The sequence below is a fragment of the Ptiloglossa arizonensis genome, chromosome 4 (genome assembly GCF_051014685.1).
Source record: "Ptiloglossa arizonensis isolate GNS036 chromosome 4, iyPtiAriz1_principal, whole genome shotgun sequence".
In the NCBI taxonomy this organism is placed as follows: Eukaryota; Metazoa; Arthropoda; class Insecta; order Hymenoptera; family Colletidae; genus Ptiloglossa; species Ptiloglossa arizonensis.
Window position 1 is genome coordinate 24,922,188 of NC_135051.1, and position 16,606 is coordinate 24,938,793.

The window sequence follows — 16,606 nt, forward strand, 5'->3', positions numbered from 1 at the left end:
TCTTTTTGGAGCCAACGTGGCCCTAATTCCGATAAATTTCTAACAACGAATCGAATTAACACCGTCCGTTTAGTTGTTGAGATAGTATAGAGAAACAGTAACTTTTGACCGAGAATGTTAGGTAGTCGATTATAATATGTATTACTGTTGTTATTGACGCGTATGTTCGACTGAGAAAATTTGAGGAGAAGCCACTGTACAATGCGAACAATGCCAGCTGCTGTTCTGTTTAACAGAATGTTTCGAAGAGCAACTCAGCTGGCAAAATTATCAATAAAATTCGACATTTTTATCTTTCTATCGCGCACCGATGTACACTGGAGACGATACGGAGTGTTTTATGTTTCACGGTGGCGCGTACGATACGATACGCGGAAATAAATATTGCTGGAACGTACGGTCCGGCGATTTCGAATTCGATTGGACGAGAAAGGTTCTGGCCGACGTGGGTAAATCCGGGAGAAATAATTCTCCGTCAGGTTACGCGTCGAATCTTACGAATCATCACGCGAAAATACGAGCTCTCGTTCGCGGAAAAAGCGAACGCGGGAAATATGTCGACAAATTGATTTTTAACGAACGCTCAAATGAAAAAGTTATTTGCCATTCGCTCGTTCACCCAGGGGCCCAAATAAACAGGGCTTTGTCGCTACCCACTCTTGTAGAATATTAAACGCTCGAGGCATGTCGATATCTCGGTTACCATCGATTCCGTCGACAATTTTTATGGAATAAAGCAGGTTTTAAATTTCATTTTCACAGTAGTGAAAGCAAAGGTGTGTTTGTGTGTGTGTGTGTGTGTGTGTATTTCACACAGGATCGTTTTTTTCGCGAATTTGCTTTGATACTCGATTCTATAGACGCGAGTTTCGTCGCGATCGCGGCCATTTCGACATCTTTTTTTTATATAAAAATATTTTTTTTTCTCTTCAAGAGAGAACCCATAGTACAGAACAAAGTAATCAAAAATTTTCCTGAGGTTTCCGTCGAACGAAAGAGAGGAGGTACTCTTTAATTTTCGTAATGGAGCGAAATCTCGGTAGGAAACCGTAGAGCGGTATGGACATTCTTCGGAAAAATTGGATTAATCTCTTAATTAAAGCGATTTCGGTACGGTTCTTAATTAACCCCGTCGCTTTAGGAACTACGGACAGGAACGTTTCCATGCGGACGCGAAACCCCGATGCGCATGGAAATCGCAGCCGCGGCACTCTCATTGATTCGCGCTCTTGATTCGCGGCCCGCTGATTACGATTCGACGTTGGTTTCCGTATCCGTCGCTTTTCGATCGGTCGAAATCGTTGATTTCCCGATGCCACGGTAGGTGGCGGCGGTGGGGGGTGACTAGGCGGTCCCTACCGTTCCCAGCTACCACTTTCCTCCGAGTCTACGGTATCGCCCACCTACGGCCCCCGCCCTCTATTCAAATATCACTGTGAAACTGTGCCCCGGCATTCTTCAAAATGGGATTCCTGCCACGGCATAATAGGGCAGAGATATCAATCTGATCGGTGAATATAATATCCGATTACACGCCGGACGCCGGTATCCACCATTTGCGAAGCCCTCGTCCGCTTCTGTCGCAAACGTTCAACGTCCTTTCGAACGTGATTCTCGGATCCACGGCGAACCTCTCCTCGCCGAATTGCGAGTATCTCTTGTTGGTTTTTTAATACGAGAATTGTGCACCTTTGTTAAATACCGGGTAGCACCGAATTGCTTCGTATTTATTCGTGTAAACGTTACGTCGGAATTGATTCCATCGATATTCTTATATCTACGACGAATCTTTCCTCGCGTAATTTCGAATATCTTTTGGTGGTTCTTCAATAAAATACTGCGTGTTTATGTGTACGTGTACGTGTACGTGTACCGACTCGATCATATAATACTAATTATGTACAAAGAATGGCGTTATTGTGTCTTCTCCAACATATTTCTAGATATCCTTTTTTAAAGTCATACTAGATTTCCGTTGATACGAGATACCAATGTTTATATTAACGTCTACGCGAACGGATAAATGGTCTGCAGCTTTTGGTCTATTTTCTTGAGCTCCAGGAACGACTGTTACTCGATTGTAGAGGGCTCTTTGTCGGGTCGGAATAAACCGAATGGTTTGAAAGAACGTTTGGAATTTACACCTCACGTCTTCTTTCAAGCCCCTTGGTTCAGTTCAAACTGTTCGATTTCCCTCAAGTTGCTCGGTTTATTCGAACGTTTCCATTCTTTTTAACTCGGCAGTAACCACGTGGAAAACCACTGGTAGATCGTTTCTCCGTCTCGTGCACAATTCTTATATGATTAGATCGTGTATTATAATTTTTCTTTTATAAAATAATACTAATTTTTTAAATAAAGTTAAATTATCGTAAAACGAATAAAAGGATGTGGAACACTCGAACGAGCGTTCGAGAAGTTCTTCACCGTTTGTACTGGTGATTGCACCAATCGTTCCATAATAAGGAAAATTATGTAAATTTGAAAAAAATAAAATGAATTAAAATTGATTTAATAGTAACAACGTTCTACGTTATTATTGGTTCAGAGTATCGCGAAGCTGTGTTCATTGCGCACAGTCGTCACATTCTCGTCTCGTTTCGATGAACTATATATATATATATATTTTTTTTTTTTTCCAACTCGAAATAATTTTCTGTCGAAGACGAAATCGAAATTCCGGAATCTAGGTAACCGAAACGATAAAAGAACTTTCAGGCTCGAATCACCGGGGAACTAGGGATTAGTAAGAATCAAAAAGCTAACAAGAAGAGTAAGTTTGCAACGAAATTGTAATTTGTACAATGATTGGTCCGCTATAAGCCGCGATTCTATACGCCGATCGCGTTGATCGATTTTATCCACGGACGGTTGACGGGGAACGCTTTACGAGATGGTAGAACGCGGACAAAAGAGTCGAATCAGTGGATAGAGGGAGAGCGAGAGAGAGAGAGCGAGCGAGTGATCAGGGGCGTGGAACAGGGGGTGACAAAAGAGCGTACTGCTCGAAAAGGGTGGTGATTGGTGAAGTCCACAATGCACTCGTTCCGCGGCAATCCCGGAAGACGGATGATCGTTCTGTATCGAGTGTTCCTCCGCTCGCGGTTTCCATCTCTAAGCTCCTTTCGTTTCAATGGAATCATTTTCATACCCCCTCGTAATAGTTCATTTCTCGTTCGACGGGCATTTCCATTTTTCACAAGCCCCCTCGGTAGAACAATGGCTGTCTCGAAGTTCGAAATTTAGTTTCGTCCATTTGTAACGAATGAAAGTCGAGAAGGCGTTACACACCAGCGCGGACGGTAGTTCGATCATCGATACCGAAGATAATTACGCGTCACGATTCGAGGGCGTTTGTTGGTTCGTCGAGTCGCGCGCTGTTTTGATTCGCGGAATCGTAGGGTGGGGGTGGTTTCTTCTCGCGTAAAGGTAACTACGCGATCGAGAATCGATAACGACCGATGCTACGGTTCGTGCGTGCCATACTTATCGTTTATCGATGACGTTCCAACGAATAGAAAATGTACCGGTATTTTTCAAAGTCTGCCGAATAATCGTCGGGATAAAATATCACAATTTTCTTATCAATATCTGTCATTAGGATTTTGACGAATATTTAGAAACTGGTCGAAATATATTTATGATAATTAATTTTTGTAGCAGATATATATGTATATATATTGAATATACATGTATATATTTGTATATATATTGAATATATATGTATATATATATGTATATATGTTGAAAATCCTCCTGATTGTTATCGAAGATGCAATTCGCATCGTGGAAACTATAAGATACTGTTTTGTCACTTTTTAGTACATGGATGTGGTCAAACGTCATAATGATGATAGGCTAACTTCTATTCAGAAAATTGTGATACACGACGTTACGTAAAATTATGAAAATTTTGTAATTTGGGCCTCGATAAATATTTTCTTCGAATGTGTTCAATAATTTTCATCTCTTGTTTTCCAGATGGTCGCGAGAATCGAGTTTCCATGGCTGAGAAAATATCGCGTTTCCGCAGTGGTGTTCGAGGCGCAAAAATCGGCGTCGGCGCGCGCACGCTCGATTTGGTCGCAAGACGAATAGACGCGGAGATCGTTGCGGTTAGCGCCGAGCGTAGGAGCGGAACCGGAAAAAGAAGTCGATGCATCGTTCCGGGCGACGAGTGTGAACGCTCCCCGTAGTGTTGGGTGGATTAAGCAGAGGCTGGCTGGCTTCATGCATAAATGGATGACAAGGACAAAAGGAACATCCTGTGACGCGCGCGACGTTTTCACATTCATCGTTCGGTTCCAGCGATATATACGCCCCGTAGATACGTGTCCCCGTACTCACCCGAGAGTTCACGTCCGGCGGCGTTTCTCCGTGTTTGCGCGGATGCAAATAAAGCGTAAGCAGATAAAAGGCTTCGCTGTCCACGGTGTCGACGCGCGTTTCGTTGTTCGTTTTTCCTCGTCCCTTCTTTCCTTTCGGACGAGCACGACGAACAGCAATTGCTGTTGCTGTGTTAGCTTCCCCGCTCTTTGCCCGTTCGTTGTATTCCTTTCTGCTCGATGTTCCACGTACGTGGTTTTTTAAAAAAACTTTTATTCTTCGTCGGATGTATTATGATAGAATCTTCGTCGTACGAACTAATTGGGAGGCGTAAATGTTGTATGAAGCCCGCGTTGTACAAATAATTGAGATCCCAAGCTGTTGCAAAAGAATTTTAAATATTGGTGTTGATTTTCACGCGATATTGATGTTGATTGATTTTCACCAGAGGGAACTAGTGATACGAGTTTAATAATTTATATTGGATAAAGCGAATTTTTACTGAAAATTCTGAATTGACTGAAAAACGAAAGCGTTCTCAGATACTTTGGCAGAGTTTATGCTGAATTATAATGTTAAGTCTTTACTTTCGTGGAACTATCGAGATTCATATCACTATTTTACACTGCAACGATGTATGTACAACAATTGTAAAATCACGCAAGAGATGATCGAAACCACTATTTGTTTGCATTTGTCACTGGAAAATAATTTTCTAATTCCGCTCTGGCTGGTGTACCGGAAATGCAGGCACCACGAAAAACTCTAACAATTGTTCAATAGTCCACTTCTTTTTGAACGATATCAAGCATTTAATAAAAATATTTTTTTCATCGGAAATATTGTGCCTGTCACAAATGCCATGATTGGAATTGCGAGTGTACGATTAGACAAGTAGAAATGTGAGTGCATGTTCAAACAACTAGTATGCCCCCGGTATCAGTACAGGGTATCAAACTTGTCCCAAGTTTTGTGTGTACAAATTGTTACCGATGTATATACTTGATTAACATTCAAAGGGCTTTGGAAATCCGGGCATTATTTTTTCATTTAGAATGCTCGTCTGATTTTCAGAATGGTCGGTATGTATCGCGCCTGCCGCTTAAGTCCCAGAAAGGCGCGAGACCTCGAACGAATCTCTCGTTGCAAAGTAGCGTCAAATTAATGAGTTACCGGGAAACGAGTTTCTCCTCGCCGAAACATAAGTAGACGAAGCGCAAACGAGAGAGATAACCGTGGAAATGGAGAGCCGGATCGCGGGCAAAGGCTGAGCGAAGTATGGGAAGGTAACGTGCGCAGGAAGGCCCACCGTCGTCATACGCTAATTAATTAACTGCAAGGAAAAAACGCGAGCTACGGGAGCACAGAATCTATCCTCTTCGCGAAGAAAATTCTCCTGTGTGATCACGTCCGTCCAACGGGCGCTTATCGGCTGTTGGAAACCAGGGAAAATTAATTTTCTCGAGATACCTCGATTTCTTCTTTGACCGCGGGAATTAGGCCGTCACTACGCGCGCAACGGTCCCTCGACGGTTTCACCGTGAGCCGAAAAAACCGTATCGTGAAGAAAGCCGGTTCACCGAGACGAGTCGAGACGCGAAAATAAAGATCGTAAACGCTCCGTCGTCGTCGTCGTCGTCGACGGAAGATGGAGAGTACGTACGGTCGTTCAAAGGTCGGTCCGCGTCACAGTGGGAGGCTCGATCGCCGTCGAAGACAAACGACGATGACCCGAGGGAAATCAAAATAGAAAAAGGCATTACGTTTGCGCGCAGAGCTTTCGAAAATGAGAAAGCGTACAAAGAGAAAGAGCAGGGGCGCTTCCTCGGTGTGGAGTCGAGGCAGCCTACTTTATGCCCGACCGCGTTTCTACAAAATGGAATGAAATTAATTCGTCCGTATTTACCAGTCGTTCTCGCCCGTGACAGCGGACAATGATCTCGCACGAAATACGCGACGTCATTTGCACTTGGACGCGTTTCGTTGTCGTTTACTTTCGCGGCAGCCGAGCTTGAAATTGCTGTGTAAAATCGTCTAGTATCAGAGAGTTTGGGGAGGGGGTAAACGCGTTTGAATTCGTGCCAGCCATTTGTATTAACCCCGAACGTAACAATAACGGAGCGACATGCATTTCGCGCGGTCACGTGTGCAGGTTACTACAGTGCGAACAAGAAATTGTTCGACGTCCATAACCGACATTTTGACGTGTCGAGGTTACCATCTCGCGTATCCCCGTTGTATTGCCGGTCATTCTGCGCCGACTAAACGCTCAACGAACCTTCACCGTCGTTCCAACCGTTAGTTATTTTGCGTACGAGCAATTTATGTCGTTCCAGATACACCCAACAATCGTTCGCCCCTCTCGCCCTAAGCGTCGAATGAATCAGCTGACCGTTATCGGCAATATTTATTGCGGAAAATCGAATCCGCGTTTAACGGTTTATTAGCGCGCCGTGAATTAACAGCTGTCCTCGCGCGCGTTAAGAGAGATGATTTATCGATATGGACATCAAACATACATCGACATCGTTTATCCAGCGCGTGGAATCAAGGGTGCACGCGCGCGCTCGGCATAAAAGCAGCGCCAATATCGGTGCTCGCGAATGTAAATGAGGTCAATGATCCGTGATTGGTCACCATTTATCTATCAATAGCCACGCCGATCGTCGGTCCAATGTCCGTCGAAGCTATCGTTAAATCTCCTCCGTTTCCATGGAATTCGCTGACCAATTGTGGTCCGGTTACACAATTAACTGCGCACAGAACGACTTGGCTCGATGCGGTTACAATTCTGTTACATTTCCTCGAATGTCTTTAGTTCGTCGTTAAACGCTCGATACATAGAGGGACCGTGGCCGAAATTACGATCGTAATTGGAATTATTGTATCGCGGTTCGAAATTCGAACCGTTTTCCGGGTACAAAGCGGCGGGAATATTACAAGGGGTTGTTGCTCGGCCCGAATCCATACAAAACTTTCTTCTTTTTCACCGACCGAGAGAATTAATCGGGCGCAGTAGTCGAGGAACGTGCACGGCCAGACAACGGCGTTCGATCGACGAGGCTGGCAGTGATCGAGTCCGTGCGTGGTCGGACAGTCCGACGCTCCGAGGAATCGATCGTCGAAGCTATCACTATCGATTTCCTGTTTACTGTGGCCAGCTTGGAAGATGATATCTTCGATCCCGTTCGCTCATAGTGATGTGTCGGACTTGTGGTTCGGATTACGTGTACGTTATACAGTGGTGAGAATCGCACTACTACCTTTTTTAAATATTTTTCAAATTATTGTTTCTATCGAAGTTGGTGGTGGTTTAAGACTAAAAATATTTTCTATTTAAGCGCAATTGGCTTATACGTAAGTAATTAGACCTTACTTCGTCTCATTGCAATGACGTCTTTTTCTATTGTTTTGGTCCGCATTTTCGTCGAAATAATTTGTTCTGGAAATGATTAAAACTAGTGCAATATTACGAGTAGGGGGAACATGGAGAACTTGGTCTAACTTTGCGTAAATGCAGGTCTTTGAAGAGCGGCCAATCCAGTACAATTCGATCTACTTCCACATGGAAATTGTTTAGCCTAGCAGAGTAGCAAACGCAGGCTTTTGAAGGTCGTCTGACCCAATAGGATTGGTAACTTCTTACAGAGGTCATCTTCTGAGCTTTGCACTGTAGCAAACGCAGATCTTCGAAGATTGTTTCTCTCAATACGATTGCTAATTCCTGTCAGGTGATATCTTTGCAGTTTCCCTTGTTACACGCGTATTGCGCAATTTTTCATTCCATCGGAAGAAAAGAGTAGTCGCGGGCTCTGTGTGTGTGTGTGTGTGTGTGTGTGTGTGTGTGTGTGTGTGCGTGCGTGTGTGTGTGTGCGTGTGTGCGTGCGCCCCCCCCCCCCCCCCAATGAAGTTTTAATTAAACACCTTCGAATTGCACGCGATAAGAGTCAATCGCGAAACGAGCAACGCGTAACAATGGCCTGTAATAACGGATGGACCGGTTTGCTGGTCGGTTCCGTTACCGTGTTGTGTAACAGAGCGGGGACAATGGCGCGATAATTCGAGGCAGTGAAACGCGCGTCCGAGCTAGCGTGGCGCACGTAACGCCGCGCACGTAAGTCGACCACAATGCTGGCGTGAAAACGGGTCAATTGACTTCTCGATCGGGAACGTTTCCACGGACGTGGACGTCGTTTAATTGAGCGTCGCCGCGTGTTACACCTTTGACAATAGACACGGCCCCCGCGATCAGGCGTCCGTATTCAGCGCGAGCGAATTTTCCGTTTCGATGCCGGCGAGTGGGTTTTCGGCGGTCAAAGGTCGGCGCGGGAATAACGAAACTATTGTAAAATATCTGCCAACACCTCGACGACTCGTATTCGTAGTTTGTTCTTTAACTCTCCGATTATTGTCCACAGTTTTACGCAGGAGTAGTTCTTTACTCGCATCGATATTTCAACAATAGATATTCACGGTAACGCGAGTCCATCGCACCTGCACTTTTCGTTGCGGAGTTACGGTTGCGAAGTATTGTGCACAGTTCGCGTGAAGCCACAGGGCTATCTCGATACTCGAAACATCTCGGGTACTATGCGAAGCCGAGAAGTTGACTTCTGGAAAAAATTGCTCGACACTGTTTCATTCTCCTTTATCCGGGACTCATCTTCTTCCTAGTCATATCTTTTTCGTCACTTGTTGGAAGAAAATATGGTACCTGCAAAGTGAGTCTCATTCACCCAGACAAATTACATCTGCGTTCTATCCGTGGGATTTTTCGTCAGTTGTAAATAGTCGATCGATTGTGTAGGATCAACATATGCACGGTTACATCTAGAGCGAACCAGTGGTCCAGACAATGGATCTATAAGAATTACCAAGCGGAAAAATTGCCAATTTTCGTAAATAAAGAAGCAAGTATAATAATTATACGTCAATTTCGCTGTGATCTCCGTTGTGAAACGATCAGCCCCGTCAAGCTTAAGAGCCGAGGGGATGGTCGATCTGGAGGGTGTGCGGTCGAGCTATATTCGGCGGGATAACATCTGACGTCAGCGCAATCGGTGGTGGTTGCTTGGAAGGGAGCCGGAAACGGTTCGCAGGTGCACGGCCAAGTTTATCGCACAATTCAGCGATTCATCGCGTGAAGCAATTAAAGTTTGTATGTGAGTTTGATGATCTTCGCTACGTTTCGTGCTGTCTCGCGCTTACACCGTACGCGTCGATTTCGCGATCATAACGATCTAGCCACGATGCCCCCGTAATTATTAAGTTCGCGCGGAACCTCGAGTCGTGGAGTTCGAGTCGGTCCAATTTCGCGAGAAAAACGCTCGAAAAGTCCTTTTGGTTTCACCGGTAAACATCTCGCGTCTGTTCTCGAACATCTCGAATAACCTTACCTCGAGTTTCGATCCTCTTCGCGTCCCGGGACGGAAGATCCAATCGGATCGGAACGAGCATTCAAGAGGGAAACGCGCGGTCAGCGGAAAGTTTTCCCGCCGAAAAAAGGAACACATTTGGGGGAAAATGGAAAGAGGTGGTGCGGGTTTGCGGGAAAGAGGCGTGGAGAACCAGACCCGACGGCGACTAAGTAAACGCGAAAACGTCGCTAGAGAATTCGAAGAAAACGCCACACAGCGTTGCTCGAACGATCGTTGAGGCGGCAGCAACCGGGCATAGAAAGGGTGATGGAAACGGAGTGGTGGGGTAGTGCAAGGGATGGGTAGAAGGCAGCTTAATAGCGACTGCACCGTAATATCACGGCGTGCGCATTTAAGGGGTTAAGGGTTGCACCCGAGGATGCGTTTGTGTTCGTGTCAACGATCCTGCACGGTTAAGCGGAAATGCCAAGTGGCGCGCTCTCGTTAGACCATGCGTCTGACGGCGAGTGTACGATTATACTGGCTATGACGTTTGATCTTCGGACGAGGGTTCCTCGATCCCCGTTTCCGCACCCCATCGGCGCAGTTCGTTCGCACTTCGATCGAGTTTGTCCCGCGCTTACCGAAGCAACTCGAGGAAGACGGAAACTTCTTTGCGACATCAGTTACTCAGTTTTCATCTACCTCCGGCAAACCCCGTGAAACTCCCAGAAAGCAATTAACACCTCTTGGATTGGTGCAGTATAGTTCGCGCGGTGGAGGCACACCGTGGACTAAGAAAGTGGACCGTTACATTCCTGAATGCACAAGCAGTTTCTTTTTAATCCCAGCACGCGTTTAATAAGCGCCGGAGTTGTCCGTTTCGTTGGAGAACAAGGTGGTCGAAGCTGTCGCGCCGAGAATAACTGGTTCTCTTTTCTTACACTTCCTTCATCACACCCTTATTTGTGCAAATCTCGAAAAATTCTCGCGGCTGCGACCCCGAGCACGCCTCACCTGTTATTATAATATTTGACAGATATCTCGTCTGCAGCGACGAATCGAGGGCGATACTTTTATGGGAAGTGCATTTCACGTTTAACGCGGTAGTGTAGGAACTCTCTTATAGGAACACTCGTTGGGCGAACATTATATTGTGTGCAAGTTCTATTATGTGAACCTTCTGTTAAGTGAAAGTTACATTGTATGAGCATTCTGTTATGCGAAAGTTTCTTTATATAAGTATTCCGTAACGCGACAGTTCTGCTATACGAACATTATGTTAGGTGGGAATTCTCTTACACGAGCATTTTTGTGCCTTAATTAATCCGTACAACGAATACTCATTATCATTTTCAACCTTGTTACTCCCACCTGATGAACGGAAACTTCTTCCCGGGTTGAAAATGCACGGCGTGCATGTTTTAATGGACAACTTCGGGACATCCGCCGAAGAAAGAAATGGTTGGTCGACTGGAATTTCGAGAGAAATGGAGAAACGAGTGCGAACGTATTGCGACTTGAACCTCAAATAAACGACCAGTCTTGCAACTCGGAGATAATCTCAGAACGATCGTAACGCTTTTCAATTAAGCCTCCCCGAGTGAAATTTGCATTTCATAAGCGACGTTCATTCGTTTCGCCCACCGTGGGGCTACATTAATTAAAGGAAGCCCGTTGTGCAAACGTATATTGTACGGTCGGCGGTATTTGTTGGCTCGATCCGTAACCGTGGTATCCTGTATAGCTTCATTTATGCGTGTATACACAGCTGTACCAATGCATGACTAATAAAGGGATTGATCGTTAGCCATCTTGGGGCCGATGATATCCACTTTAGAAAGCGAGAGCAAGCGGTGGCAGGAGTAACGGGGAGCCAACTTTATTGTCTCCTTGAGTTTCCGAAAGAAAGTATCATCGATCGTTCTTTTCTCGCAGTTTCCGTTAAAACTCGCGCGGAATAAGTGCGTGAGGAATTGCCCGTGTGTTTCGTAAAAACGCGAGGTGTTGACGACGAGCTTTAGAAGTAAGCTCGATTTCAAGTGGAAGCAGCTAACGTGACGCGGAGGTCCACGTTATCTCGCACTTGGCAGTAGAGCGAAGGATCGTACATTTTAATTCTAGACTATGAATGCGACGCAGTCTTTTTGTGCATGTCCCCCACTTTGCAGCATGCTGCGAGGCAACAGGGACCGTCGCGTTACACTACGAGGCAACGGGGACTCTTGCGTCACACTATCTCCCCCCACTTCGCTTCACGCTGCCTGCAACGCGGACCGCTGCGTTACGCTAGCTACCCCCACCCCAACGTTATTACGTCACGTTTTTACCTCCACTCCTTCGGCTTGAAATCCAGTTTACTTTTCTGGCCATGCTGCCCGAGGCATTCGCGAAGCGTGAGTATTCGTGAATTGGAATAAATTTCAACCCCCTTCCAGCCGGATTCGGTAGAGGCAAGTATCGCGAAACGAAATTTATTTGCCGCGTATTTTTCCTGCTCAAATTTCCTTGCTCACCGTTGGCATCCAAGGTAGAGATTAAATATTAATATCGAATTCCGCAGCCGAGGGTCGAGTATCATTGGCGCCTTCGCAGGAAGATATTTTACAAGTTTTTTTTACCGTCTACCGCGATACGAGTGGCGAAGAACGAACGTTACGGTTCAACTGGCGCGGGATAGGAATAACGCCGAGTCTCCGTTTGTTTTATGCATTTTTCTTTTGCGCGAAATAAGACTTTTTAAGAGACGCGATAAGGAAAGGTCCACGAGTACAGTGTCGTCCATTTCTAGAGGTCGTCCCGCAACCGAGATTGCACGAGATCGCTAACAGAACTAGTCGAAACGATCGATTTCGCGCCTAATTCTGGCCAGATAGCAACGTTCGGTAGGCAATGAAAACGAAACGAGTTTTCTGGGTTATTGAGAACATAATAAAAATGTTTATTCGTTGGTAGTACTGCGTTCGTATTGTAATTGTTTTGAAACACACGTAAATACGTAATGAGAATAATGGAGGAAAATAAAATGAAAGTAAAATAATACGAAATACGGGAAACGAAGAATCGTTGTTTGCGACCTTCGTGTATCATTCTTTCCACGATTATTAAAAATCCTACGGCGGGTCGCAAAAAATTTAATTAACGTGTAGCCGAGTTTTTCGCAAATGCCACCGATACAATTATTTGCGGCGAAGATAACTGGTGAGGGCGGAATTATTATCAGAGATAAGAATCTCCGAGAGGAAATCAGATGTACTATGAATAATAGCCGGTGTATGACGAGAATGTGGACGTAGCGCGTAAATTTTTGTTAACCCGTGGGTCTTCACGAGGGTTGATTATAGTGTCTGACCCGGTATAATATGTAGAAGCAGTTCTGGCCAGTTTAAACCGAAAAGAATGAACTGGGTTAAGGAGAATATGGTCCGTGTGCAAGGGGAACGTTGATACAGCGCGTAAGTTTTGTTAGTCGTAGACCTTTGCAAAGGTTGATTGCAACGTCTGACCCCGGTCCAGTTGAAACGGAGATTAATTTGCCTGGTAGATCGTGTTTCTTCGTAACGAGAAAATTCTCGACACTGTATTAATAATTTCTCGATACAAGATAGAGTGATCTCTAGAGTTAAAATATATTTTACCCATTTATTAATGTTCTTTGAAGATTAATTAAGCTGAGAACTGTGAAATTACCAACTAGCTTTCCATTTTACATTTCAGCAAAATGTTCCGGTACTCGGGTGAAATCGAAAACTGAATAAAAGAAATGATTGAGAGTTGTCTGAGAAATGCGAAGAAAGACAATTGGTCCTCTTGTACGCATTTAGGGGAACGTGGACGGAGCGTGACGTTTCTATTAAGCGCGTACCATACACAGGTTGATTAGATCGTCGGATCCGATACAGTAGAAACAAATCTGGGCGTTTTAAACCGAAGAGAGAGAACTGGGTTAAGGAGAATATGGTCCATGCGCAAAGATACTGTGGACAGAGCGTGACATTTTTGTTAGTCATGTGACTTATGGAGGCTGATTGGGAAGGCTGACCTGGTACAGTAGAAACGGATTTGGCCCCGTCAAATCGAAGTGAGAGAAGTTGGTTACCGAGAATATGGTCCATGTGCAAGAGGAATATATACAAGGCGTGCAATATTCTTTAGTTCCCTTACGAAGACCGATTAGGACCTCTGACCTACTCTAGTATATGTCGATTCTCTTGTCAGTAGACCTCAATGGAGTGCCGCCTCGGTAATAGCTCCATATTTGTGTACAGGATGGTTCGGACACGTCTGTCTACTTCGGAGGTTGAATCTAGACACCAGAAAGAATAAAAACTGTCCTATCAACGTATGTCCTGTGTGCCTTGCAGATGTTTCTTTAAACGGTTGTAACTTCGTTGAAGAACGTACTTTTTCAAGAAAGTTTTGCTTATTTTAAAGAGGAACGTTCGTACTTTTCAACGCTATGGATGATAAATTCCTACCTTTATTATCCGTGAACTAAAGGCCGTGTTGAACATCGAGAAATTTTATACTTCCACACTTCTCTTTAAACGGGTCCCTCTTTGCCTACCCAGCGAAGTAAAATCGGTCATAGGTGTCGAAAATTGGAAAGTTTGAGCTTTAATTTGGCATCCGTCGTCATAGTTTTCTATGAATGTTAATAAAGTGATGAAACTTTGAATCTTGATATTTTGTCAGCGGTGTTCGAGTGGCTACGTCGGACAGATTCTGCGCAATTAAAATTCGACATTTTCGCGTGGAGAATCACGAAACGGTCTCGTTCGCGTTACAGAAGAGATACTTCTTGATCGTTTGTGATCCCGGTTTTACGAGATCGCGGAAGCTATTTGCGGCTTAACGAAATTCCAGTTTCGACGACGGGACCGTCGTTTCGGTCTTGCGAATACCGGTTGGCTTGCAAATCCGCGATCGGACGTCCGAGCAGTCATGGAAATTGCCAGGTAGCTCCCGCGTAACCAACGAGCTTCGCCGTTTGACCCCCCCCCCCCCCCCATTTTCAACATTGTTTCATTCGTCGAGGAACGATAACATTAGAACTACCGACGGTAAACGTGTTTGTATCTCTATCTAGTATCTAATATTGCATCTTATATCTAGGGTGTGTATCCAGTATCTCTGGTATTGTACCTTGTATCTAATAACTAATATCTTGTATTGTATTTTATATCGGATATCCGTATCTAGTATCTAGTGTCGGACATCTTGCAACTAGAATTTAGTATCTAGTATTTTATCTTGTGTCTAACATCAGTATTTAGTATTCTCCGTATTTCTTAGCGCTTGTATCAGATCAAACACGTTAGATGGATAAAGGACAAACTAATTCACGAATAGCATTAGTCGTCTGTTTTAATAATTGTCCACTAATATTCCAGGCAAGGACAACGTTAATAATCGAGTAACTTTAGAAAGAAGTTTAGAACTAGTGAAATTAACCACTTTGATTGATCTAGTGTTAAATAGCACTCTGTCGAAACGAATAGAGACGTCCTCGTTATTGCGAATTATTTAATCCTGGACTCGAGGGTTTCGAACGTTCACCGGTGATTCGATATCCAAACTTTCAAAACGATGAAAGTAGCTCGAGGAGCTAGTCACCCTCGTCAAACTTCCTGAAGATATCAGCGTATACTCTATTTGCGGCGATATTTCCGCAGGAATCGGGCAATTTACGTGCCTCGTTCGATTTTATTACCGATCGAGACAACGCAATTTTCTCGTGGAAATAACGCGGAGAGCGATTCGTATAGGGGTGGTTGATGTGTTACTCACCTATAGAGGGGCTCACCGCTGTCCTCTTTGAACCAGAGCACCATAGAGACGGTGTCGTTCGGCTCGCGCGGCTGTATGTTGCAGGGCAGAGTTGCCCTCTGCCCTGCCACCCCCTGTATCGACTCCATAGGTACTGCAACATACATCGACAACGGATTGAAAATTTTCCTTCCATCCGGTGGGACGAATTACGACTCGACCTAGAAATTCTTTATCGATTTATTTATCTATTCACCGGAGAGAAATCCTATTGACGTGCAGGGAACATACGCGTGAACGGATATTGTTAAAGTCAATGTAAAACAGTGGTAAGAAAAAAGAATTTTAAATAACGTACAAACGAGACTCCTGAAGGAGTTAATCTTAAAGAAATCCATTACTGTGTCAGAGTTGTGTCGAACTGTATGGAATATTCTATTCTTTTTGTCGATTTTCGAAAGGTCTTTGAAAAATTCTTGCCATGGCTGAGAACGATATAAAATTCTCCGGTGGAAAATGTTTCTTTCTCATTGATTTTAACCGTGCTAAAGTCCCAGGGAATTTTGTTATTGACGTAATTCAAATTTATTCTCTTTATTGAAAGAGAAGTTTCTTTCTTTTCTTTAAGTTTTTCTTAAAAATGCCTAGAAATATTTGAAGAGTTGTACGAGGTTCTCAGCGTATGACAAAGTAACAACAATACCAGGATTAAAATGAATTCAACGAGAGAGGTTGCTTCTGGGTAATTTAAAAAATATAAAAACGAAATAAACATAAAAACAAAAATGAAAGAAAAAGGCAACATTGGGAAACGTAAGCACACATTATTTTCGCAAAAAATTCGTAATTAATTCCCGCCATGCTCGTAAGATATCGACGTCTCGTTTATAAAAGGCTTCTCGAGACCTTCGAGCACCTTCGAAATTAAGAATTACGACGTGAGGAGTTATGGATAACCCGTTGACGAAAAAAAGGGACATACTCGTGATCTATTACTGCGCGAAGTGGAAAGTATAGACGCTCGTGTTAATAGGGTGGAAATAATTTATCGGTGTTGCGTATTCAGCCGTCGACGTATTCGGAACCGTTAACGTTAACGCTTCCCGCACGGTATGAATTACACTTTAACGCTTCGCTGGGAAATTGCGCGCACG

At 44.3% G+C, this 16,606-nt stretch overlaps 1 protein-coding gene and 1 long non-coding RNA gene across 4 annotated transcripts in view; one reads left to right on the forward strand and one right to left on the reverse strand.

Annotated features, from left to right (window-relative positions):
• The window catches only part of LOC143145199 (uncharacterized), a 125,651-nt gene extending 121,250 nt beyond the window's left edge, over positions 1 to 4,401 (forward strand). The window contains exon 3 of the long non-coding RNA XR_012991636.1: positions 3,982 to 4,401. This is a non-coding gene — a long non-coding RNA (uncharacterized LOC143145199). The remainder of the gene's footprint in view (positions 1 to 3,981) is intronic.
• Positions 1 to 16,606, reverse strand: part of LOC143145197 (nephrin) — a 179,419-nt gene that overhangs the window by 129,126 nt on the left and 33,687 nt on the right. For all 3 annotated transcript variants that reach the window (XM_076308345.1, XM_076308344.1, XM_076308346.1), the window contains exon 3: positions 15,474 to 15,606. In XM_076308345.1, coding sequence (XP_076164460.1) covers positions 15,474 to 15,606 — 133 coding nt within the window. The remainder of the gene's footprint in view (positions 1 to 15,473; positions 15,607 to 16,606) is intronic.